Source organism: Caretta caretta, chromosome 4 (assembly GCF_965140235.1).
Source record: "Caretta caretta isolate rCarCar2 chromosome 4, rCarCar1.hap1, whole genome shotgun sequence".
NCBI lineage: Eukaryota > Metazoa > Chordata > Testudines > Cheloniidae > Caretta > Caretta caretta.
In genome coordinates, this window is record NC_134209.1 from 75392129 (window position 1) to 75419700 (window position 27572).

The 27572-nt window shown below is 39.0% G+C and overlaps 1 protein-coding gene across 4 annotated transcripts in view; it reads right to left on the minus strand.

Annotated features, from left to right (window-relative positions):
- Nucleotides 1-27572, minus strand: part of FSTL5 (follistatin like 5) — a 576686-nt gene that overhangs the window by 199293 nt on the left and 349821 nt on the right. For all 4 annotated transcript variants that reach the window (XM_048847574.2, XM_048847577.2, XM_048847576.2 and 1 more), the window contains exon 6: nucleotides 27051-27171. In XM_048847574.2, the coding sequence (XP_048703531.2) occupies nucleotides 27051-27171 (121 nt within the window). The remainder of the gene's footprint in view (nucleotides 1-27050; nucleotides 27172-27572) is intronic.

Here is a 27572-nt window from a genome sequence, read left to right on the forward strand (position 1 = left end):
GCATCTTTCAAGTACAAACTCTCAAACCCTGACATTTTTATAAATAAGCAAATGCTACCAAATAAGAAGTACTACATACAATAGATTTATATTTATGTACTTACCAGTAATATTTTCATGTTAAAACTTTTCAGTAGATGCTTATGTTACACATATTTAGGCAGTGAACCATTATTTCTGACTGGTTCCTTTTCAACAATATTTGAACTAGGACTTCCCAACTTCCATTGTTCACAAAAGGTTGACATACAATAGATCAGTGATTACATATGGCATTTTCTAAATCCACACAGGAAGTCTAATGAGGAATAAAGTCAATCATGAGTCTTGATAAGCCTGATTATAAAGGTTTATTACAGCATTAATTTCAAATTCATCCAATATCAGAAATTAGAAAATGATAAAACGGAATCCCATCAAGCTGAAAATAGTGTTTCCCATGGAAACAGTGGCATGTTACAGCATGCATGATTGATGGCATGTGAGGAACAAGAACTGAATGCTAATTTTTGGAACTTTAAATAAATTAGTTCAAATTATATATGTGTGAATGATGGCAAATTTTAAATTCAAAATATAGCTTTTAGTTATGAGGAGGTAATTGATAAAGTTATGTAACTGTTCATAAAATAGAATTCAAGTGGAAGGTTATAGTGTTTATGGACAGACAGACAATGCATACACAGACAACTATGTATTCCTATCACTATTTCTCTCTTGTCCTCCCTCCACATTCCCTCCTTTTGTTATGTTTGTGTAGCTGGGATTATATTTTCCAATGTGCATTACTTTACATTCATCATCACTGAGTTTCATCTGTCATTTTCTCACCCAGTTTTGTGAGATCCGTTTGTAACTCTTTGCAGTCTTTGGACTTAACTATCTTGAGTAGTTTTGTATCATCTGCAAAGTTTGCCACCTCACTGTTTACCCCCTTTTCCAGACCATTTATGAATATGTTGAATAGAACTGATCCCTATACAGACCCCTGGGGGACAACACTATTTACCTCTTTCCATTCTGAAAATTGACCGTTTATTTCTACCCTTTGTTTCCTATCTTTTAACCAGTTACTGATCGATGAAAGGACTTTCCCTCTTATCCCATAACAGCTTCCTTTGCTTAAGAGCCTTTGATGGGGGACCTTGTCAAAGGCTTTCTGAAAATCTAAGTACACTGTATCCACTGGATCACCCTTGGCTGACCCCCTCAAAAAATTCTAGTAGATTGGTGAGGCACGATTTTCCTTTAAAAAAAAACATGCTGACTTTTCCTCAATAAATCATGTTCGTCTATGTGTCTAATAATTCTGTTCTTTACTATAGTTTCAACCAATTCACCAGGTACTGAAGCCAGGCTTACGGGCCCATAGTTGCCAGGATCGCCTCTGGAGCCCTTTTTAAAAATTGGCGTCAAAATAGCTATCCTCCGGTCATCTGGTACAGAAACTGATTTAAATGATAGGTTACATACCACAGTCAGTAGTTCCGCAATTTCACATTTGAGTTCCTTCAGAACTCTTGGGTGAATACCATTTGCTCCTGATGACTTATTACTGTTTAATTGATCAGTGTGTTCCAAAACCTTCTCCACTGAAACCTCAATTTGGGACAGTTCCACATATTTGTCATCTAAGAAAATTAGCTGAGATATGGGAATCTCCCTCACATCCTCTGCAGTGAAGGCTGATGAAAAATAATTCATTTAGTTTCTCTGCAGTGGCCTTATTTTCCTTGGGTACTCCTTTAGCATCTCAATCGTCCAGATGCCCCACTGAATGTTTGGTAGGTTTCCTGCTTCTGATATACTTAAAAAAATACTGTTAGTTTTTGTGTCTTTTGCTAGTTGCTCTTCAAATTATTTTCTTACCTGCTTAATTATACTTATATGCTTGACTTGCCAAAATTTATGCTCCTTTCTATTTTCCTCAATAGGATTTGACTTCCAATTTTTAAAGAATGCCTTTTTTTTCCTAACCACCTCTTATATTCCATTGTTTAGCCATTGTGGATCTTTTTTGGTCCTCTTACTATGTTTTTTTTTCAATTTGGGGTACCAAGAAACTTTGGCTCTGCATCCACCATGAGGTGACATATACCTAGCAATATAGGGATAGGTATAGGGAATATAGGGAAATCCCCCATTATTATTGAGGTCGGTTTTATTTTATTTTATAGCCTCTTTAATCTCCCTGAGCATTTCACAGTCACTATCAGCATCCTGGTCAGGTGGTCGGTAGTACATCCCTACTGTAATATATTTATTATTCAACCAGGGAATTACTATTTTATGGTAGTTTGATTAATTTAAGATTTTTACTATATTTGAGTCTATACTTTCTTCCACATGTAGTGCCACTCCCCCACCAACAAGACCTTTTCTGTCCTTCTGATATATTTAGTACCCTGGAATTACTGTGTCCCATTGATTATCCTCATCCCACCAAGTTTCTGTGATGCCTATTATATCAATATCCTCATTTAATATGAGCCACTCAAGTTCACCCATCTTATTATTTAGATTTCTAGCATTTGTACATAAGTTCTTAAAAATTGTCACTTTTTAGCTGTCTGCCATTATGTGATGTAACTGAATGGGACTCTTTTACATTTGACTAAAAGAAGTGAGCTGTGGCTCACGAAAGCTCATGCTCAAATAAATTGGTTAGTCTCTAAGGTGCCACAAGTACTCCTTTTCTTTTTGCGAATACAGACTAACACGGCTGTTCCTCTGAAACCTGTCATTACATTTGACTGTTTCTCATCAGATCCTACCCATATTTTATCATATTCCACCCTTTCCTCCTTACTAGAATATAGAAAATCTCCATTAACAGATCCTCTCCTAAGGGAGATCTCTGCTCGAACCATGTGCTCCTCTCCTCGAACCATGCCTGTCAGCTTTTCCCCAGCCCTTAATTTAAAACCTGTTCTACGACCTTTTTAATTTTACGTGCCAGCAATCCAGTTCCATTTTGGTTTAGATGGAGCCCATCCTTCCTGTATAGGCTCCCCATTTCCCAAAAGGTTCCCCAGGTCCCAGTAAGTCCAAATCCCTTCTTCCTACACCATTGTCTCATTCACACATTGAGACCCTGCAGTTCTGCCTGTCTAACTGGCCCCATGCATGGAACTGAAAGCATGGAATAGAGAATGCTACCATGGAGATCTTGGATTTCAATCTCTTACTTACCAGCACAAATTCGGCCTTCAGGACTTCTTGCCTATTCTTCCCTATATCATTGGTACCTACATGGATAGGCGTGGGAGTCCCAGGGGGCCTGTCAGGGGGCGGGGGTATGGATATGGGTTGGGGCAGTCAGGGAACAGGGGGGTTGGATACGGGGTGGGGTCCCAGGAGGAATCGCTCCTTGCTCCAGCTCACCTCCGCTCCACCACCGCTGCCGCTCGGCTTCTCCTCCCTCCCTCCCAGGCTTGCCACACAAAACAGCTGTTTCACGCGTGGCAAGCCTGGGAGGGAGGGGGGAGAAGCAGAGCGGCGGCAACGCACTCAGGGGAGCAGGCGGAGGCGAGCTGGGGCAGCGGGAGCATATTTCTAGGGGCGGCATGGCTGGCGCCGGAATGCTGCCCCTCAAAATGTGCTGCCCCAAGCACCGGCTTGTTTTACTGGTGTCTAGAGCCGGCCCCGTTCATAGGTATTTTCTGACAGCAGAGAATGTAGAAACTTGGTTCAATGTCAGGTTATATAGGAAAGCTGTCATAGTAGTTGGTAGTAGACTGGTACAGTGTCAGAAGTGTCTATTTCTTGTTCTGCTTATACCCACCCTCTGCTTCCCCATTCTGTCTCTTCCAACCTCCTCCCCCACTCTACTCCCTACGCACACCTCCACCAGCTCCCAACCACCTAGCTCCTCCAATCCCCCACCATCATCATTTATCATCTTTCTGAATTCCAGTAAGGCTATATATACATCATCAGATAAAATTACATCATTAGAAGTCTTGCCTGAATAAGGACTACCTTTGGCTTAAGCTTATTATCAGCTGCCCCTGAAGTTTGCTTTCCATTGATACAAGAATTTTCCGGAATGCAATGGAACTTTCTACAGTGTCCATCAAACCACTAGGAAGCACAGGAAATAAGCTCTCCAGTATAATATAAATTCTTGTTTTCATAAGTAATTTGTATCTCCACACATTGCATCTAAAACCAATAGCCTAAGGGGCAAAATAGGAACTCATTTCTGATGTACAGATGATGTTGTTATGCAACTTCAGCTGAAGACTAGTCTGAATTTACTTTACTCAACCCTTTTAAAAACTGAACAGCATCCTAGGCACTTAATTGGGTAGCAGCCTGGAGATCAACAATGCTCAAAGGGTTAATGATAAATTTGTTAAATTCTCATACTGTAACAAAGAAAGGATTATTCCAGTGTTTCATTTATAACTTCAAATGATGTGTTGACTCTCTTTTCTGTTATGTCTACAGGGTATGATCTTAGAATGCTAGCCAATAAAACCCATCATGCAATACAAAGAATTGAAATTCAGTATAATTCCCCCAATGAATAAAGTGATGTGGAACAGAATACGCATTTTCAAAGGGACAATATTTGATTAAACATTCTGGTCACTAAGAAATAAGAGAAATCTGAGTCATTCATGTTTTGCTTTTTAGACTTTTCCAGTTGTTCACTATAAATAACTGATGAATTAATTACTTTTAAATCTGGGCCACCTGTTTCCTTCTTGCTGAAGGAAAGATAAAAACATCACTATACTGGTTTCTATTATGCCGAGAGAGAGAATTAAATTTTGCTGCTAGCTACACTTCCTAGACTTGTTAAGGGGTGGGGGGTTATGGCTATAAATGGGGGCAGAATTTGACCAACAATGACCAGTAGGTACAAACATACACAAATGGTAATGCCGACATCTTCATTACTTTTAATAAAATCATTTGACATTTTTTATCTGAAAATGTTTTATATAAAACAGTTTTATGTAAAACACTGTTTAGCCCCTATACCAAATGCACATGGCAGTTCACTAAAGTGATAGTGATATAATTAGAATAAAAGGCTAATCATCTTTGGCCTAATATATTGTAGAATAGTTTGGTGAATTTGTCTAACTGGAAAAGTGAATTTATGAAAAAATCAGTTACAATGAACATCTGTTGTGTTTGCACATGACTAGCTCAAGCAAAAATATTTTAATTAGATGTTAAAAGTTTAGCAACAATTTTCAAGCAATTTTACTGGTATAGATCCGAATCTAATGCTTTTATGTTTACTACAAATACAGATGCTGAACATCAATATTGCATACTTGCAGTTACCTCAAATTAAATACTTAAAAATTAAATACAGCAGTTCAATCTACAAGGTATTTCTGGAACTAATCAATAGTAATGGGAATTTTAAGAGAAGAGTTGACATCCCCAGTAACTCATGGTTTTACACATGAAGGTTTAGGGTTTTTTAAATATAATACATTTACCCATTTTATTTAGTGCATAGCTTGATTTACATTTTGAATTCCAATGTTCCTTTCTCAAAACTGTAGTAGAAGGACTAAATACTTACAACCTTTGGAATTATCTAGAATTTCACAATAATCAGACTTGTGTAACTACTGTCTTCTAGTTCTATCAGCAAAGTGATAAAACAATAAATCTAATATAGTCATCAAGATTAAATCTTCCTAACCAAAGAGGGGCCTCAGACATCCTGAAACATAACAGAATTGCAGCATTTCCACTGGATCAGAAGGAGAGAGAGGCCACACAAGAAGAACTCTACAGTTCTCTGTGTACTAGAAAGTGGAGCTGTGCAGTAGCTCTCCACAGAAGTCTGAAATGTGGAAATAGTTTGAGCTGGAGTGGCAGTGGTCTAGCAAGTGACTCTGCAAATCTATCAATCAACTGGACAATTATTCACAGGCAAGGGGAGAGGGAAATAATACAAGATGGAGAGAGAAGGCAATGGCTGCCACCCAGCTGTGCAGATGCAATTCATTTTGGCTATTGGTTGTGGGAAGGTTTCCACACCCTACCAATACTGATTTCCATCAAATGTTTGTGCTTTGCCAAGAAACCAAATTTCACCTCTTAAATTAAATTAGTTGGTATAAACTGAGCATGATGGAGCATATTCTGTAAGCTTTGTTCAGGGTTGTAACTGCTTGATCCTCACTAACATCAATGTGCCAAATTCTGTCCTCAGTTACATCTCCCACAACTCCCATGGCTTTGGTGGATTTGCACAGGGTTTAATTGAGGACAAGATTTCAACCAGTGTGTTTTAATCTTAGCAACAAAACTAGACAAATCCCAAGTCAAAAGAAAACAGACAATCAATAATTTGTGTGGGGCGGAGGGGCTCAGTATCCCTAGTGTAGTGAATCACCATGCACTTGAAAGCTCTTATCACACTAGACAATTAAAATTGGTCTGCTGGAACTCCTGGTGTCGAAAGAGGAGATGGTAGTAAGCTCAACTACAACCCCAGTCAGCCTCCACAAATGCTTCCAGCCTGTATAAAACAAACTTTGGTGAGATTCCATGGATGTGGTGGCTAAATATTTAGACCCCAATTCTGCAAAGACTTAAACATAGGTTTAATTTTGTACAGAGTGGGTAGTCCCACCAACTACTCACTGGCCCCCATTATTGAAAGTACCTGTTTTCAAAAAAACACATAAGCATGTGCTTAATTTGAAGGCAATGGGACTTAAGCACATGCTTAACTTTAAGGGCTTTTCTTGAATCAAGGCATGTATGTAACTCTTTTTGCAGAACTGGTACCTAAATATGTACAAAAATTCCAGAGCTGCAGTAAAATATATATTAAATGAGAACTATGTTTTTGCACAGATCTACTGTTGGATTTATAATTTATGAAAGAGTTAAGTGCACAGATTTTGTTTTCATTTACAGAATTTTGATGAATGACATACAATAGATGTCTACTACTGAATTTTAACTGAGAATCATCAGTGTGTATTTTTCCTATTTTAAAAAAATATTTTGTGCGTTCAGTTAATAACTATGGGTGAGACAACATACTGTACCTCTAAGGGTATTTCTACAGTGCAATCAGAGGTGTGATTACAGCTCGGGTAGGCATACCTGTGCTAGCTTTAATCTAGCTAGTGTAGCTAAAAATAGCAGTGAAGACATGGCAGCATGGATCTCAGCATGGATTAGGAGCATGAGTATGTACTAAGGCAGTAATTCTCAAACTTGTTCCACGGCTCGTGCAGGGAAAGCCCCTGCCTGGCCAGGCCGATTTGTTTACCTGCCACGTCTGCAGGTTTGGCCAATCGCAGCTCCCAGTGGCTGTGGATCACTGCTCCAGGCCAATGGGAGCTGCTGGAAGCAGTGGCCAGTAAGTCCCTTTGCCCGCGCCACTTCCAGCAGCTCCCATTGGCCTGGAGCAGCGAACCGCGGCCACTGGGAGCCGCAATCGGACAAACCTGTGGCTGTGGCAGGTAAACAAACTGGCCCAGCCCGGCCCAGCAGGGGCTTTCCCTGCACAAGCGGTGGAACAAGTTTGGGAACCACTGTACTAAGGATTCCAGGCAAATTTGTATAGCCCACAGCATGGTCCGCACCAGTCATCTTCATGGCTAATTTCAGTAGTATTAGCTAGATTAAAACTAGCATGGGCATGCCTGCAAAATAGGGTTGCCAGGTGTCTGGTTTTCGACCGGCGTGCCCAGTTGAAAAGGGACCCTAGTGGCTCCAATTACCAACCCTGACCAGGCCATTAAAAGTCCGACCCATGGTGCAGTGGGGCTAAGGCATGCCCTGGCTCTGCACAGCTCCTGGAAGCAGCGCATGTCCCCCTCCAGCTCCTAGGTGCAGGGGCAACCATGGGGCTCTGTACGCTGCCCCCGCCAAAAGTGCCAGCTCCACAGCTCCCACTGGTTGCACCCCAGCCCGCACCCAGCCTATACACTGCACTCCCTCCTGCACCCCAGGCCCCTGCTCGCAGCCCCCTCCTGCACTTTGTACCTCTGCGCCCAAGCCTGGAGCCTCCTCCTGAACATCAAACCCCCCATCCCCCTCCCAGCCAGAGCCCGCACCCCCACACCTCAACCCCCTGCCCTAGCCCAGTGAAAATGATCAAGTGAGGGTGCAGGAGAGTGAGTGATGGAGGGTGGGGTATGCAGTGACCAGAGGGTTGGGCCTCAGAGAAGGGGCAGGGTAGGGGCAGGGCCTCAGGCTGGGGCAGGGACAAGGCAAGGGTATTCAGTTTTCTGCCATCAGAAAGTTGACAACACTACTACCCAGGTTGCAATCACACATGTGACTGTAGTTATATACCCAAAGAGGCTCAGCAATATAGCTGAGCAAGTAACAAACCTTTGGTTGCTGGCAATTCTGGAAAGCAAATGTTTCAGGTTGAACAGAATTTTTTATTTTATTTTTTTTTAATTTTCAGCTAACAGAAAAGTAAAAAAAGAAACAAAAAACAACAACTTGTTTTTGGGTCAAATGTAAAGTTTTGTTTGAACCAAACCAAAATGTTTCATTTCAAATTTTTAAATATTTTAACTATTAAAAATTAACTTATAGAAAAATTTTAATGTGAAAAGTAGTTTCAAATAAAAAAGTCAAAATGTTTCAATTAGAAAATGTTGAAACAAAATATTTGGTTTATATGTTTGTTTTGTTAAATAAAACCAATTTGGTAAAATTGACATAAATCCACAAAATGTTTTGAGGAAAAATAATCTGCATTTTTCCCTCACCTTCACAGCTCAGCCCCGAATGCCACTGGCCCTCTCACCCCCCAGTAAAATCACGGTATGATGGGTCCCTGGAAGGCAGCTTTATTGCTTCCTCAGTTCTTGTGCTGGAGAAATCCTTCCCCAGCCTCAAATGGGAGTTGCAGGGCTCATTTACACTGCTCCAGCCAGAGACCTGAGTGGAGGCAAAACATCTCACCCCATGGTTTGATATTTCACATATAGTAACTCTTTACAAGACATATGATTCAGATAACATAAAAATCAACCCAGTGCTCCACCCAAATTAATCTGAAGAGAACATTTTTTGTCTGTGAAAGGTTAGATAACTTCTACACTTAAATTAAATTTTCATGTACCTTTATACTTTTGAGTGTCAGATTGAACCAGAAACAAAATGCTGAAAGAGTGCAAAAAAGGTTATTCTTGTGATATTTTTAGTCTAATCAGATGCAATACATCTTATAATTTCAACCCAGTTTTGAAGGCTTGGGATATTCTGAGAATTCATAAAAAGCATCCAAACTTTCGCCTTGCACAAGAAATTGAATCCACTAGCATGGAACCAGGGTGGATAAAAAATAATTATTAAAAAAAAAAATTAAAAAAATTGGATTTTTTTATTTAAGTATTATTTTTGATAAAATGCTTTTTTGAGGAAAAGACCTATCTAAAGATAGTTTTAATTAAACTATTAAATTAAACTTAAAAGAGATCTCATCATGGAATAGGGATTATAAATTCTAATTCTATAGTATGAAACAATATATTCATGTAATGTTTAAGAAAAGTTTTGTAAATGAGTTCCAATAGTTCATGGATTAGGGTCCCAATCTTATGGGGTTTCAGGGGCTTCTCTATACATTATTTAGGTTAATCTTTCTATCTACCCCGTGGGACTCAGTGCTCAGTCTAGAAGATATCATCAGAGATGTTTAGTTTTGAAGTTTTCAAACTGTGGATTTGTGTATCCAGAGATAACATGCTTGTTAACAGCAAAAAATGTTTTAAAAGAAATAAATAATATATAGAGATGAGAAATAACAGACCTTCTGCAAATTTGTGTACACAGAGTCAATCCTTTACCTCTCTCTAAAAATGCAAAGTTTCAAAAAGTTCAATGAATAGAAGATTGTTGGGGGAGGAATAGATCTGGACAAGGAGAAGAAGTCGGGAAGTAAATGTGAGAAGGGAGGGGCAGGCAGTAGAAACAAAAGTGAAACTGTTTAAGTAACATATTCCAGAAGTCTTGAGGTCTTTCTGAGTGTAGCCTTCATCGATTTGAGATCTACCATACCATTCTCTCACTAGAAGGGAAAATCTATAATGGCAGCAGGCCATAAGAGAGACCCAGTTTGGCAATATTTCAATGAAGTTCCTCTACCTGTGGGTAAAACAGGCATGGATGCAAAATCCAAACATGCAACAAAGAAATGCAAGGCCTGGTTTCCCAAATAAAACAACATCATGAGGAGGAAGTTGTGTTGAAGATGATGAAATGAACATGTCTGAACATGCAGGATCTTTAGGTATGTAAACTTTTTTTATTTCATACTTCTTTCTTAAGTACTGCCTGTCTTCCTTCTGGACTATTCTTGAATTCTCATGTTTGAGCAAAAAATATAGTTACTCTATGGTACTATCATTTTAGATGCAGTTGTGACAAAAAATAAATAGCTGAAATAGGCAGATCTTCCTTTTACAATTTCACCTTTAAAGTAGTACTGAGTGTCAGTGAATGTAATGAGTAACACTAAATGAGCAGTATGGTAATAATTAAATAACTGCATTGACTTATTTTGTTTAGGAGAATCCATCCTCAACATACAGGATTCTGAAGACCATCCACCTTCAAGATAACCATCATTTTCTATAGTTTCAGAGTTATCTGCCAATGATAGTGTTTCAGTCACATCATGTATGTCACATAGCCACAGTATATCATATAAAAATAAAAGGAGGACTTGTGGCACCTTAGAGACTAACCAATTTATTTGAGCATAAGCTTTCGTCAGGTACAGCTCACTTCATTGGATGCATAAAGTGGAAAATATAGTGAGGATGTTTTTATACACACAGACCATGAAAAAAAGTGAGGATGTTTTTATACACACACACACCATGAAAAAAAGTGAGGATGTTTTTATACACACAGACCATGAAAAAATGGGTGTTTATCACTACAAAAGGTTTCTCTCCCCATACCACACTCTCCTGCTGGTAATAGCTTATCTAAAGTGATCACTCTCCTTACAATGTGTATGATAATCAAGGTGGGCCATTTCAAGCACAAAGCCAGGGTTTAACAAGAACTCTGAGGAAGGGGGGGGGGGAATAAACAAGGGGAAATACGTTACTTTTTATAATGACTCAACCACTCCCAGTCTCTATTCAAGCCTAAGTTAATTGTATCCAATTCAGCAGTCTCTCGTTGGAGTCTGTTTCTGTTTTCTGTTTCTTATAAATATGTAAAAAACACTTAAAATACAATTTTAAACTACTAACACAGAAAAAGAAATGTTAAAAACAACACTTTTTCCTCTTAAAAGCTTACCAAACAAAATTTTACTTTCATAACCCTAGCCTAGTTATTGTGCTATAAACAGAAAATGAGATAGCTCCTTTCTGCTACAGTTTTGAGATCATTGACCATTAGGATCCTGTCCTTATGGTTTATGTGAGATACAACGAACGTAAATGACTTGTGATATTAACAAGAGCAGAGTCAGGCTATATTTTAAGTGGATCCAAAATAAGTAACCTTGAAAAGAAGCAAACAAAACCAGCAAGGACAATTTGCATCCTTGGTTGTGAAATTCTTAAATTAAACAAAGATTATCTGCCAGGAAAATGGTATTAATATCAAGAGTGTGTTGAATTTATGGCTTTTATTGAAGATACCCAATAACAGAAAGGTTTTTGTAGTATAGCTTTCATTATATGTTTTTAGACTAAATTTATGAACCGCATCATGCATGTTTAATTCCATGTTTTGCTTTCAACAAGGAAGATGAAAACACTCTAGTACTAGTTGCATATTAGACATGTCAACAGACATCCATCTTCAGTCTTTTTATGTTTTCTATGTGTCACAGATATGGCCAATTAAAAACCACATGTTATAATTGCAGCAAGCTCTACCGTATGAATGTGAACAAGTTTTGTGGACTCACAATCAATCAATAAATCCTCCTCCCTATATGCCCTCTTTTTTTTCACCAGGAAAATAAATAGATAAATATAAATTCTACAAACATTTTAAAGGGGCTTGCTAGAAGCATTCTAGATCAGGGATCTGCCTCAACTCCCTCTTTAGCTAGGTGGAGTACTTAGATGAAGATAAAACATTTAAAAAATGAACCATTTATCCTCTTTTTGCTGATTGATTAGAGGTAGAGACATTTTCTGAAGCCAGGAAGCCATTTCACTGTACTGTACATCTCTGAAATCAAAGCGGAGCCCTATAACAGACTAACCTGCAAATACCGAACCTGCAAATACCTTCATGTGTCCTTAAATCAATGCAATTACTCATGTTTTTAAAGTCAAGCATGTTTATAGATGTTTGCCCAAGAGCTGAATTCTGCAAGGTGCTAAGCACTTTGGCCCCAATCCAAGCAAGCATTTGAACAAATGAATAATTCCATTGGGACTTCTCACAGTCCTAAGTGCTTGGCTGGATCAGAGAATGAGAGAACTATTTGTTGAGTTCCTTGTTAAAGTACTTGTAGTACACCTTGGCTCTGAAATAGAACTTTCCAGCGCACAGCAATACATCCATATTTAAAAACACTTACGCTTGGTGGCAGAGAGAAATATATATTAACCACAGCTTTAAAAACATCAGACCCCCAAATAGTTGTGAGTTTTTTAATTAAATATTGAAACCCAACAACACAGCTTTAAACCCAACAACAGAGGTAATAAAAATGAAATACATAAAAATAGTCAAAATAATAATAAATATCAGAAACTTCAGAAATGCACCTGGAAGGTATTGATCTGCACTGTTTGCAGATGGGAGACTTCAACTACCCAGACATTTGTTGGGAAAATAACACAGCAGGGCACAGATTATCCAATAATTTCTGGGAATGTATTGGAGACAATTTTTTATTTCAGAAGGTGGAGACAGCTGCCAGGGGAGAGGCTGTTCTAGATTTGATTTTGACAAATAGGGAGGAACTGGTTGAGAATTTGAAAATGGAAGGCAGCTGCGGTGAAAGTGATAATGAAATTATAGAGTTCACGATTCTAAGGAATGGTAGGAGGGAGAACAGCAAAATAAAGACAATGGATTTAAGACGGCAGACTTTAGCAAACAGAATAATAAATAACAGAAAATGTGGAAATGGCAGAGGTGCTTAATGACTTCTTTGTTTCAGTTTTCACCAAGAAGGTTGTTGGTGATTGGACGTTTAATGTAATGAATGCCAGTGAAAATGAGGTAGGATTGGAAGGGGCTAAAATAGGGAAAGAAAAAGTTAAAAATTACTTGGACAAATTAGATGTCTTCAAAGCACCAGAGCCTGGTCCTGCGGAAAAGGACCTAGGGGTGACAGTGGACGAGAAGCTGGATATGAGTCAGCAGTGTGCCCTTGTTGCCAAGAAGGCCAATGGCATTTTGGGATGTATAAGTAGGGGCATAGCAAGCAGATTGAGGGACGTGATCGTCCCCCTCTATTCGACATTGGTGAGGCCTCATCTGGAGTACTGTGTCCAGTTTTGGGCCCCACACTACAAGAAGGATGTGGATAAATTGGAGAGAGTCCAGCGAAGGGCAACAAAAATGATTAGGGGTCTGGAACACATGACTTATGAGGAGAGGCTGAGGGAGCTGGGATTGTTTAGCCTCCAGAAGAGAAGAATGAGGGGGGATTTGATAGCTGCTTTCAACTACCTGAAAGGGGGTTCCAAAGAGGATGGCTCTAGACTGTTCTCAATGGTAGCAGATGACAGAACGAGGAGTAATGGTCTCAAGTTGCAGTGGGGGAGGTTTAGATTGGATATTAGGAAAAACTTTTTCACTAAGAGGGTGGTGAAACACTGGAATGCGTTACCTAGGGAGGTGGTAGAATCTCCTTCCTTAGAGGTTTTTAAGGTCAGGCTTGACAAAGCCCTGGCTGGGATGATTTAACTGGGAATTGGTCCTGCTTCGAGCAGGGGGTTGGACTAGATGACCTTCAGGGGTCCCTTCCAAACCTGATATTCTATGATTCTATGATTCTATGAAATGCATCCTAAAATACTTAAGGAACTGACTGAGGAGATATCTGAGCCATTAGCGATTATCTTTGAGAAGTCATGGAAGACAGGAGAGATTTCAGAAGACTGGAAAAGGGCAACTATAGTGTCCATCTATAAAAAGGGAAATAAGGACAACCCAATGTTGTCCAATCAGCCAATCAGCTTAACTTCTGTACCCGGAAAGATAATGGAGCAAATAATTAAGCAATCAATTTGCAAACATCTAGAAGATAATAAAGGGATAAGTAACAGTCAGCATGGATTTCTCAAAAACAAATCATGTCAAACCAACCTGATAGCTTTCTTTGACAGGGTAACAAGCCTTGTGGATAGGGGGGAAGCAGTAGACATGAGATATCTTGATTTTAGTAAAGCTTTTGATACTGTCTCGCATGACCTTCTCATAAACAAACTAGGGAAATGCAAGCTAGATGGAGCTACTGTAAGGTGGATTCAAAACAGGTTGGAAAAACGTTCCCAGAGAGTAGTTATCAGTGGTTCACAGTCATGCTGGAAGGTTATAATGAGTGGGGTCCTACAGGGATCAGTTCTGGGTCCGGTTCTGTTCAATAACTTCATCAATGATTTAGATAATGGCATAGAGAGTACACTTATAAAGTTTGTGGACAATACCAAACTGGGAGGGGTTGCAAGTGTTTGGAGGATAGGATTATAATTCAAAATGATCTGGACAAACTGGAGAAATGGTCTGAAGTAAACAGGATGAAATTCAATAAGGACAAATGCAAAGTACTCCATTTAGGAAGGAACAATCAGTTGTACACATACAAAATGGGAAATGGCTGCCTAGGAAGGAGTACTGTGGAAAGGGATCTGGGGGTCACAGTGGAACACAAGCTAAATATGAGTCAACAGTGTAACACTGTTGCATAAAAAGCGAACATCATTCTGGGATGCATTAGCAGGAGTGTTGTAAGCAAGGCATGAGAAGTAATTCTTCCACTCTACTCTGCTCTGATTAGGCCTCAACTGGAGAATGTGTCCAGTTCTGGGCAGCACATTTCAAGGAAGGATGTTGGACAAATTGGAGAGAGTCAAAAGAAGAGCGACAAAAATTATTTAAGGTTTAGAAAACATGACCTATGTGGGAAGATTGAAAAAAAAATTGGGTTTGTTTAGTCTGGAGAAGAGAAGACTGAGAGGGGACATGATAACAGTTTTCAAGTATTTAAAAGGTTGTTACAAGGAGGAGGAAGAAAAATTGTTTTTCTTAACCTCTGAGGATAGGACAAGAAGCAATGGGCTTAAAATGCAGCAAGGGAGGTTTAGGTTGGACATGAGGAAAAACTTCCTAACTGTCAGGGTGGTTAAGCACTGGAATAAATTGCATAGGGGGGTTGTGGAATCTCCATCATTGGAGATTTTTAAGAGCAGGTTAGACAAACACCTTTCAGGAATGGTCTAGATTAGTCTTGCCGTGAGTGCAGGGGACTGGACTGGATGACCTCTCAAGGTCCCTTCCAGTTCTATGATTCTGTGATTTATTACATTCAAAGTCCAATCTGTTTTTGAAATAATATATGTTTCCCCCCAACACATCATCAACCACTACCATATGTCCTCAATGTGGGGGATTGTATCTATAATACAATAAGAATAAAATGCACTAACACTGCTTCTAGCTTCAGTGATTTATTCATTTGCGGAGGAAGTAACCAGGTGAATTTCCCCAACCTCACTTCCATTCTAAACAATCTATTCCCTGGCTCTGTATATTCAATAATTTCCCACCCAGAAAACACATTTGTTTCCCTCCTCCTCTATATTTCCTTTGTTTTTCATTATCTCTTTCTAAATGTTTTGTGACACAATACTGCAATATATTTACCTCTGCCTGCAGCTTTGAAACCTTTGAGTGGTGCCCTCCAGGAATTTCATAAATAAATCACTACTCACTTAGTCACACGAGATTCTGGGTACCTAAGAATTCCAGGGGATGTGCTCAAGAATCCATTGATAAGTTTATTTTGGGTACAGCACAACCCCACTTTTTGGAAAGGCTTTGGAATAAATATAAAAATCTCTGAACAAACATGATTTTGGGTAAGTGGAAGTGCAGTGTATATTATGAAATGCAGTTAGGGTGACCACCTTTTCAAAAAGCGAAAGCAAGACACATGCAGGAGCCACCCCCTTCATAATCCCACTCCCTGCTCCTCCTCTCCCTCCCAAGCCCTCCACCCCCTGACCCTCTTCTTCACCCGCCACCAGCCAGGCCAGAACCCAGAGCCAGGCCATAGTAAGAGCCATCTTGGAGAGGTATGTGCGAGGGGTGTGTGTGTGTGTGTGCCAGGTACCCGAGAGCAGGCCCGGGTCCCCGCCCCCAGGGTCACACCGCCCAGGGCGGGTAGAGCGTTCGGGATTCCCCACAGCAGCCAAGGCTCCCTGGGAAGCTCTTACTACTGCCCGGCTCTGGCTTCTGGCCTGGTCAGGAGAGGGGCCTCAGGGGAAGGAGGAGGAACGTGGGCAGGACCTGGAGGCAAAGGCGGGGCAAAAGCCCACCTAACTCCCTCCGCCTCCAGGAAGAGGCTGGCACCACCCCTGAGTCTCGGGCAGGCATAGAGTGGTGCTGCAGGGAATCCGGGACAAATGCTGTGCCTGGAGTCATTCAGCTCAGGACTGGGACTTGAACTCTGCATTTCGGGACTCTCCCACCCAATTCAGGACAGGTGATTACCCTACATGTAGTAAGAACAGGACTATTAGCAACCTAGGAATTTTGGCCTATCACAGTCTTCAGTGATTGAGTTGTCCCTATATGTTGTTAATTTGGTCTCTCTCTCTCTCTCACAGACACACAGAGACAGGTCTATACAATATCCAAATATACATGTAAATATATGTAATTATGATGTACTATTACTTGAATAGGCAGAAAACCAGCAATGATCAGCAGTGATGAGTATCAGTGTAAAACAACATTAATTTTCATAGATTTCAAGTCCAGAAGGGATCACGATTATCATCTAGTCTGACCTTCTGGATACAATAGGCCATAGAACTTCCCCAAAATAAGAGCGTATCTATTATGGGGAAAAATGCAATTTTGATTTTAAAATTACCAGTGAAGGAGAATCCACTATTACCCTTGGTAAATTGTTCCAATTGTTAGCCGAGATCATAAAAATAGCTATGACAGACTGAAGCATTTGATACTCCCTCTCCCTTCTCCAGTACACACATGCATTGGTTTCTATGAAAAAGTCTGCACTTACTAAGAATCACCATACCACTCTATCTGGAATATTACAATTATTTTCTATTCTAAGAGTAGAAATAAACCAAAGTGTAACCATTATTGGCACTTTTTTTACTTTTTAGCAGTGACCACAGTAGACATATTTTGTGTAAACAAAAAAGAAAATTAAATTATATTACCATGCAATATGGGCTGACAAAAGATCCATGCTTTATATACGGTCTCATAAATTTTTGTGTGTTCCAGTTTTAAAATATACTGAAAGAAATCTATCGCTAGAGGGTTAAAGAGACCTACTTTTCAAAACTTCATAATAGCTCTTAGGGTTCAGCTCATGGTTAGTAAAAGATATATTCAGCTTTCATACCATATAGGATTGCAGAAAATGATTTTTCATGTTTAGTTTAGACTTCCCAAATCTATCAACGAGTCAGAAATAGCCAGCTGTCACAATGGAAAGCTTTTTAGAAAAGCATCTTGTGCATGTACCAAAATGATAGACACAGTCAAATATGGTTATTGGAAATGATCATTATTACACACTGCCCTGCTGAGATTATTTGATGCTTTAAAGAGACAGAAGTAGTCTCTCTTTAAAGAAAGGTTTCCTTCATATCTTTTTTTTTTCTCTCAAAGAGATTGCTCTTTTAAATGATAACTTTTAGACTACTGTATAGCAGGAGCACTAGGAAATTAAGAAACTAGGAAAATAAGTTACTCCCCAGCTAAAATAAGCACTCATTTGCTAATTGATAGATTTACTCATTTTTTAAATAAAAAGTAAAAACCAAAATTCAGATTTTTATTATTTAAGTGATGGCAGTGTCCTCAGTACTCTACAAGGGAAAAAAGCTGAATTAGGTAAGGGAACTTAACTAACTTAAGACTGTGTAAGATAAGTGGAACAAGGAAGTAAGATTAGAGTAGGGAAAGAGCTACTACAGATTTTTTATTGTTCAATTTGGGGTTTTGGGTAAAGATGGGTTGAAATACTGCAAACCTTTGTGTAATGCAATTGTCCCACTCGTCTAGTGTGTTTAAAACCAGGGATTTTGAAGTCATCAATACTTTGTGACTTTAAATTTTCAAAATTAAATAATTTTTTAAAATCTTCTTTGCTATTTAGAGAAGCATATCCAACTTAGGGACCAGGCCCTAGCAGGGGTGCCCTACCTAGTTCAGGGGTACAGAGAAGGGAACAATACTTGGGTGGATTCTATGATCTGTTCTTCTGCAGTGAAACTATGCTTCTGTAACTGCATGTAATGTACCCTCTTGAAAAACACCCCTTTTCCCTTTCTTCTTCCATAACCATTGCTAATAGAAATGATTAGTTGAAGCTGACATGCACAGTTCTGCAGGGTACTCCTCTTCTCCAATAGCACTCAGCTAGACTGCAGGAACATGAAACCCCAACCTTTAGCATCATTTAACCTTCTGCTAAGGTGGTAGTAGAGTAGAGTAGAGTACAGAGGGAAAGCCACAAAACAAAAATAAAATGTACTAAAAACTTTAGAAAGCAAGACCAAAAAGAGGGTACATTTTAGGGGGGTGGGGGTGGGGCACAGAACAGTTGCAGAATAGAAGATAGAAAATGGGTAGGAAAAAAATGGTACAACTGTGCCAGGGAATGGCAAGAGGGGACACCAGAGGTCGGGCACCCTGAAACTTTCATAAGGGTTATTGTAACTAATTGTAACGGCTTTTCAAAGGGGCCTACAATAAGGGTGGCACCACCAGAAAGAAATTGGTAACCAGTGAGTTAAAGGCTTCCCTCAAACACTTGCATGTCCAGCTGTAGTATTTTTTTCCTAGGAACTTTCTGTGGGGTGAGAGGTAGGGAGGGAAATGGGGGAGACAAGAGAATGTACTTCCCCCAATCTCTACACTCCCTTCTTCAGCTAGCCCACTGCAGCCCTGATCAATCCCCAGGCTCTGTGGGGAAAGATGGAGGTTGGAACACCCCCGTGGAAGGGGTATAAAGGTGCTCTCCCTTCTTCCATGTGGAAGGGACCATTATCCACAGGCATAATTGGGCCCAACGAGCATAATTGGGCCCATTTAAAAATCCATGTGCATCTGTGCATACATGCATAAACACACACACGCAGAACTGATTGTTATAGGCCACTGGGTACTAAACAAACAACAAAATTCAACAACATTTAAAAACACAATATTACTCGTTTTAAAAGAGGAAAACCAGGGTGTAATAAACTTTAGTTGTTTCTTGAATTGTTAAGTTTGTTGTGTTAAGATAAGTGATATGAAAAAAAAGCTTTGATTATCTATTTCAAAACCAAGTATAATAAGTTGACTACATATAGAATAAGAATTAACTATTTACCCCCACCCTGTCTTTGAAGATTTCTATAAATTCTTACATCCAATATTACATTTATTTTTATTTCAGTTGGTGAGCAATAATCTCTTTCCAGGTCTTTGATGTAGGCAAGACATGAACTTAAAGAAATCATAGTATGATAGCACGTTATGGGAGCACAACACTAAAGGGAAAAAAAGGATACAGGAATGAAAAGCTATGGATTAATACCATAGTAATTCTTGAAAATGTGCTTATTACTTTTGGGAATGGAGTTTGTAATGGAATTTCCTGAAATCAGTACATTTTGCCATGGTGTTGTTTTCTAAAGCAACAGAATGAAACTAAAAGGGTTTCCCCCTCTAATATTGTTCCTTGAAATAGAGAGATTTTTTTTAATGCTGATTTTGTTCACATTGTATGCATTTCATATTTAAGAACATTCAGTAAAATAATTTATCCACCTTCTATGCCACAAAGTTCTACAAAAGCTTTGCAAAATTGAAAACATTTTTTTAAATTAAGCCCAACCCTGTGTATCTTAGACATTTCTAACAGATCTCTTAGGATACTATGTAGGTGTTTACTCCAAAAGAGCAACTTGAAACATATTCTGTCCTTCTGTATATTGAGACTATCATGAATGCTCAGTAAATCTAAGTAATTTAGACAGTACTGAATGGCTTTTCTGAAAATTGTTCCTGTCTGCAATTAAGGTTAATAATCTAATTAATATTTACCTATTCATGTAAACGGAGTCCCTAAGCTCCCTTCTTCTCTGAGGCAGTGAAAGAAGCAAATGAGTAAAAAAAATATAACAAAAATAAAAACAAACAAAAACAGATGGACAAGCCTTTGTGGTAAACTTATATATTCTGAGAGGTCTGTTGGGGAAGGCAACATGTTCCCTTACCTAATTGAGTAAACTAAGGGCTGTCTGTGATGGGTTCGGTCACAGAGACCCCTTTGAGGCTGTCACCTGATGTGCTGGAATTACCTCTGAGCCTGCTTTCCCTGCCAACTTGGGACTTCAGAACCCTGCCTTGTTGAGCCAGACATGCCAGTCTGCTGCAATACAGACCCAGATCTGGTCCATACCCCCAAAGCTGCAGACTTTAACCAAAAACTGCTCAGCAAGTCACCTATCTCCAGCACCCAGACACCCAGCTCCCAATGGGACCCAAACCCCAAATAAATCCATTTTACTCTGTATAAAGTTTATACAGGGTAAACTCATAAATTGTCCACCCTCTATAACTCTGAGAGAGAGATATACACAGGTGTTTGCTCCCCCAGGTATCAATCACTTATTCTGGGTTAATTAATAAACAAAAGTGATTTTATTAAGTATAAAAAGTAGGATTTAAGTGGTTTCAAGTAATAACTGACAGGACAAAAAAGTTACCAAGCAAAATAAAACAAAACACACAAGTCTAAGCCTCATACATTTAAGAAACTGAATACAGGTACATCTGACCCACAGAGATGTTCCAATAAGCTTCTTTCATAGGCTAGACTCCTTCTTAGTCTGGGCCCAATCCTTTCCCCTGGTACAGTTCTTGTTAGTTCCAGCTCAGGTGGCACCTAGGGGATTTCTCATGACTGGCAGCCCCCTTTGTTCTGTTCCACCCCCCTTTATAGCTTGGCACAAGGTGGAGATATTTTGTCTCTCTGGGTCCCCAGTCCTCCTTCTAAATGGAAAAGCATAAGGTTTAAGATGGATTCCAGTACGAGGTGACATGATTACATGTCACTGTAAGACCCCATTCTCCATTCTTTCAGGGCTGGCCTGAAGGTTCCCAGGAAAGTTTTCAGAGTAGCAGCCGTGTTAGTCTGTATCCACAAAAGGAAAAGGAGTACTTGTGGCACCTTAGAGACTAACAAATGTATTTGAGCATAAGCTTTCATGAGGATAGCTCACTTCATCGGATGCATGTAGTGGAAAATAGAGTGGGGAGATTTTATATACACAGAGAACATGAAACAATGGGTGTTACAATACACACTGTAACAAGAGTGATCAGGTAAGGTGAGCTATTACCAGCAGGAGAGCGGGGGGAGGGGTGAGGGAAGGGGAACCTAGGCCCAACAAAGAAAATAACAGAACAAAGAAAGTAGCCATCACCTTCAGCCTCCAACTAAAACCTCTCCAACGCATCATCAAGGATCTACAACCTATCCTGAAGGACGACCCATCACTCTCACAGATGTTGGGAGATAGGCCAGTCCTTGCTTACAGACAGCCCCCAACCTGAAGCAAATACTCACCAGCAACCACACACCACACAACAAAAACACTAACCCAGGAACCTATCCTTGCAACAAAGCCCGTTGCCAACCGTGTCCACATATCTATTCAGGGGACACCTTCATAGGGTCTAATATACCTCTACCAACCTGCCCCACGTACTGCCTCCACCGTTCAAAGCATTTAATCCTGCTAAAACTCACACAGTGAATGCAGGGCAGTGAATGCAGATAATTCCCAGTTGCTGTTGCAGCTCCAGGAAAGCAAAGTTAAGGCTAGCTGGGTGTTTACCTTAATGCTGTATTTTCTGAAGTTTGAGTTTTGCTGAACTTGACATGCTGGAAGGGCACAAGCTGGCACTGGGAAACCTTAACTCTGCACTAATGAACTTTTTTGCCCAATTAATTATACAAAGTCAGCAAATCCTTGAAAAATAAAAGACTTCTTTTGTGAATAATTTTTAATTTACAGAACCTAAAACTCTGAATATTCTGTACTTGATTCCTCTACTTGTTGACTAGCTCCATTGTCTTATGTTTCAGCCACTCCTCTGAGACAAAATACATGTATTATTTGTCCATTATTAAAAGAGGTATTCATAAATATAAATCACTTTGACTTTACTTTTATTTGTTCTGTTGTGTGTGTGAATGTGTGTGCGCTTACATTATACATATTATATTTTACCCACACACAGGCTATCCATATCCTAAACTTCAGAACCATGTGATAACTAGAGTCAGTCTGAATTTTTCCAACGGACATCATTTTGGTCAACAAATGCTCATTCTTTGAACTCAAACATTTGCAGGAACCTCTTGATTTCAACAAAGCTTTTGTGGAAACCAGACAGGTTCCTGCCTCCCTGGCAGCTCAGCAGTCTGTCTAGAGGAAACTGAGAGCCCTGCAGTCCTGGGGGCCTTGCCTCCAGATGGAGATCTCAAGGCTTCTAGTCTCCCTATTCCTCAAGGCCTTTGTGGCCCTGGAAGCTGTAGGAGTCCAAGCTTGAGCCAAGTGTTTCCTAGTTTCTAAGCTTCCCATTCTGTGGCAGATAACTCAAATGGAAATGCTCCAATTTTTCAGAACCAAAATTTCCTTTCCACAGGAAATTTCTCATTACAAAAACAAAAATGAAAAAAACAAGAGAAAACAAAAACCTGATTCTGAACAAAAACTTCTTCTGATATGTTAGAATTTCCTTTGGAACAGAAATTCCAAGTTTGAGCAGTTATAGTGAGAGTCAATATTCAACCTCTTCCAACCTACACACCAGACAGTGAAAAATTCCTTTTTGACCTAAAAAGGTGGTCAGGTAGAATCAGAAGGGTAGGGAAAACTTTATCTATGTTACATACTCCATGTCCCTGCTTTAAATATATCTTTATCATTTTAGATTTAATGATCCCTGTTTATGAGTCTTGCCCTGAGAGACTGTTCAAAGTCTAACAAGATCTGATTAGGAATTCTTTTCCTAATATTCAGCTTAATTTTTTCCTTTTTACCCCGACTATTATTGGAAATAATTAGTTTTTCTCCTTTGTGATTGTGCCATTCAAATAGCAGGCCTGGAAATATAACCTGTAGCCCCCCAAAAGCTCATGATATATGTAAAACGGCTAACACTGGCATGTGTATGTTAAGGGTAAAAGAACAAAAGCCTCAAAATATAAAAACCCCACAAATGCCAAGGCCCTACTGAAGCCAATAGGACAACTCAGATCCTTACATTTCCAAACATGTTGAATTATCTTGATTAACTGGGGCCCAAGTCACTAGACTTCAAAACAGAGTTCTGTCAGAAGCAGTTCTCCCCTCGCTGTTATTGACTTCATCACCTACTCACAGAAGAGGAAAAGCCCTGAATTTAAGGACCATAACTCTAGGCTACTTCATCCCAAGAGATACAGTCTGTCACTCTGTATTCTCCCTTACAATAGATACCAGAAATATCAGACTACACTAACCCACTGATACTTGAAAGAGACCTTTGTTTTAAGGGGTGCCACTTAGCTGTCTCTTACAGCTATCTTAAATGAAAAGTGGAGCTCACAGCTGTTTAATGGAGGTTTAACCCAACACACCACTTACTATTTAAATTACAGATCTTCCTAGGAATGATGACATCTACTTTTGTCAGCAACACTATTATATGAACTGATAGTTGGTAAAAGTAGAGCACAAATACACACAACTTAAAAAACTGCAAATTTAAATGAACTGCATATTTAAGGGGTGATATTTGCTTATTTCACACATACTTATTTTACTTGCATTGAAAAAGTGGGAAACACCCCCCAGTATTTATCTCAAATGCATTTTGTCAGCTGAAGAGATATTGTCTAAATAATTAGCAGTAAATGAATATGAATATAATATGTTAATCTTTACACTAGGCAACTACCTGTTTATTATCAAGAAAACCAACCTCCTTTAATCTAAAATATGTATTATAATCTTTAAAATGGATGATTTCTCTTTGTCCTGAAGGTAGTTATTAATAGAAGAAAAATAAAAGTTCATATTGCCTGACTGGAGCCTTATCGTTAAACTCACAATGTAATTCATGGTCATATTTGATTCTGAACTCACAATCTTTATGTGACAGTCAAGGCTATAATCAACTACACTGCTGGGGAAAAAAAACTATTAGGAGATGCTAATGAAACAAAAGATAATTAATTAAAACAGATATTGCACTCTGGTCCTTGTCCGCATATTGAAATGAAATTTAATTGCCTAAAAAAATAGTTTTCAATATGGGGTCCACAGACTGCAGGGGGTCCACAGACTATGTCTAAGGGGTCTACAAAAGGTGGTTGTTACTACAAAAAGTGGTTTTCAACTTGGGATCTACAGACCCCTGAGGGTTCACAGACACATCTAAGTTTTCACTCCATAACTGACCTATCAGTTCTCATCCTCCAAGGAAACCTGCACCATACTTTCAAAAGATGAGCCTGGGAGCTTAAATTCCTAATTTTGCTAAACATTAAAAATCCTGGATTGAATAGAGACACTGGACTTATTACAACTATATATAACCCAATAGAAACCATCCCCACAGCTGTTTTTCCCTCCTCTTTCCTTTCCTCTCTGTGACGGGAGGGATGTTGAAATGTGTGGTAAGTACTTATGCTAAATATTCTGTTCCATCTTGTATTTAGCAGTAACACTAAGTTTCCCAGACCTGAAGGAGAGCTCTTTACAAGCTCAAATTCTTGTCTCTCTCACCAACAAAAATTTGTCTTCTAAAAGATATTCCCTCACCCACTTTACCTATCTGACCCATAACACAAGTAGTAAGACTTCTTAACTGTATTAATGTACCCAAAATAGATTGCATAAGCAGAATTGCACATTCAAAATCAGAGGATGCTTTTTTGAAAATCTGCCCCAGAAATAGTTTAAATGGATCAAAGTTTATTTAAATGAGTTATCCAATCCCTAACAATCGTATTCAGTATCTTGTTTAAATGTCCAGATTCTCACTGGCTACAACCAAGAGTGTAACAACGTATGTAACAATACATAAAGTATGTGATGTAGACTATTTAATTCTATGCCTATCTTCATTTTCTTAATCTTTCATGATAAAAAACCATTATACAGACATATCATGTGTCATACACTAGCTTCCTGGTGGACCCTGCATATATCAACAAGGGGACAAATAACTTTTATTGTTTTCACAAAAGGTTTAGTATACACACATAATTTAAGTTGAACAATAATGCATCCACTGGCCTTTCCTAAGAATTTTTAAACCATACAGGTTTCAGAGTAGCAGCCGTGTTAGTCTGTATCCACAAAAAGAAAAGGAGTACTAGTGGCACCTTAGAGACTAACTAATTTATTTGAGCATAAGCTTTAGTGAGCTACAGCTCACTTCATCCACTGAATGCATCCGATGAAGTGAGCTGTAGCTCACGAAAGCTTATGCTCAAATAAATTGGTTAGTCTCTAAGGTGCCACGAGTACTCCTTTCCTTAAAGCCATACAGAATAATTCATATGGAATCATTTATAAATGATCATCATGCTTGCACATTTCAAAGAGCAGGAGTGTGATATTTCTGGATACACTCAATTATTTCCCTTGTAAAAGGGTGAAGTTTGGCTCTCATGTATGAAAAGGACAAATAGCAACTAACAGCCAGCACCAGAGCTAGTGCATGCAGTAGTTGTGCAGGTTTCTCCACGTAGCTCTGTCACTGAATCTCAAGACTGACCTTCAACACTCCTAGGCTTCACTGCTGATTATGCCAGAATGTGACAAATTATGAAATGGCTTACCTTTGCCCTGCACACAGCAACTAGGAAGAAGACACCAAATTAATTTCCACTTGTGATCTGAGTGAGAATTAACACCCAAACACACCTTACACTCCCAGACTGCTCTGCTCTCACTTATATAAATATAAATTATATGCCCCTTAAAATCAATGCAGTTACATCAGTTGGAAAACAGTAAGAGGTGAAGCCACCTTTTCATTTCCTAACAGAAAAATCTAAGGTGGCCGTGTAGCAATGCTTTCATTATCCATCACCTCCCATTTGTTTTCCAATAGCTTCCCAATTTTAAATATGGACTCCTCTAACATTTTGTAGTGGTAAGCAGAAAAGAAAACTTTCAGTTCATTATAAATAGTGTTTCCCCTTTTGACTCAAGCAGCTAGCAAAAAAATTGGGGTCATGGAACAGAGACAGGGAGAACAGTAGTGTCTGGAGATGCAACAATACCATATAGCAGTAAACTTTTGTTCCCAGACACCTTGGACATCCAGTAATGAGGGATGGTTGTCAAAAAACAAGGACCATCCACAAGTTACACTGAAAATTCACCTTGTTTTATGAATCCTCTATAGAGTACCCTTCCACATATTTTGTTGAACAAGCACAGCAGGGGTATATCAGCATGAAATGAATACCTGTATCTGTTAGGCTTGTAGCAATCAGAATATAGAAAAGGGATGTGGCTTGACCAATTTTACAGATTACAACCGGATCTTGAATACAGTAGCTTTTCACTAGTGCATCCGTACATTCGTTTGTTGGCAGAAAAGCCGATCTTCTACAAATGCCCCTTTATCAGAATCATTGTCTTGAGAAAACTGGACACAAATGCATCTCCTATTGATTTCTGTTTCAGGATGTTTCCCTACATCATAATGATCAAGTTGTGCTCACTGTTGAAGCACTGCATCATGGCACTTCAAATTAGGACATTTTATTTTTAAAAAGTGAGACAGAAAGAGAAAACTGTGAGAAGAGTAGAAAAAAATCTTGTACTTACCAAATGCTCTGTAGAATTCTTCTAGAAGTAGGTGCTTGTCACCGTTATAATCATCATATTTCAGCAGATCGAATAGAGAGCAGTCAGACAGATCCTTGCCAAGCTCATCCTGTTTTATTACCTGACAAGAAAATTATAACCATGAAATTACATTTGAACTCTTAGAGTTTTGCGGTATAATTAATTGATCTATTAAATGATTATTAGAAACATTTTAAGGCTGCTTGGGGCAATGAACTGAAACTGCGTAAAGTTGGGGATTTCCACTTGCTTTATAATTATTTATTACAGTTTAGAAAGTTAATACCTTTAAGTCAGTGCCAATGAGTTTACACCAAAGTTTGTGAAATATGAGGAATATATACTTTGGCACAGTATGTAATAACATTGCATAGATATTCTGGTTTGCAATTAAGATTTCACTATATTGAAATTCTTTACAATGACATTGACCAAAAAAAAAAAAAAAAATGAGATGCGTGAACAAGGTGCACTGTCCTCCTTATAACAACATGGATTAAT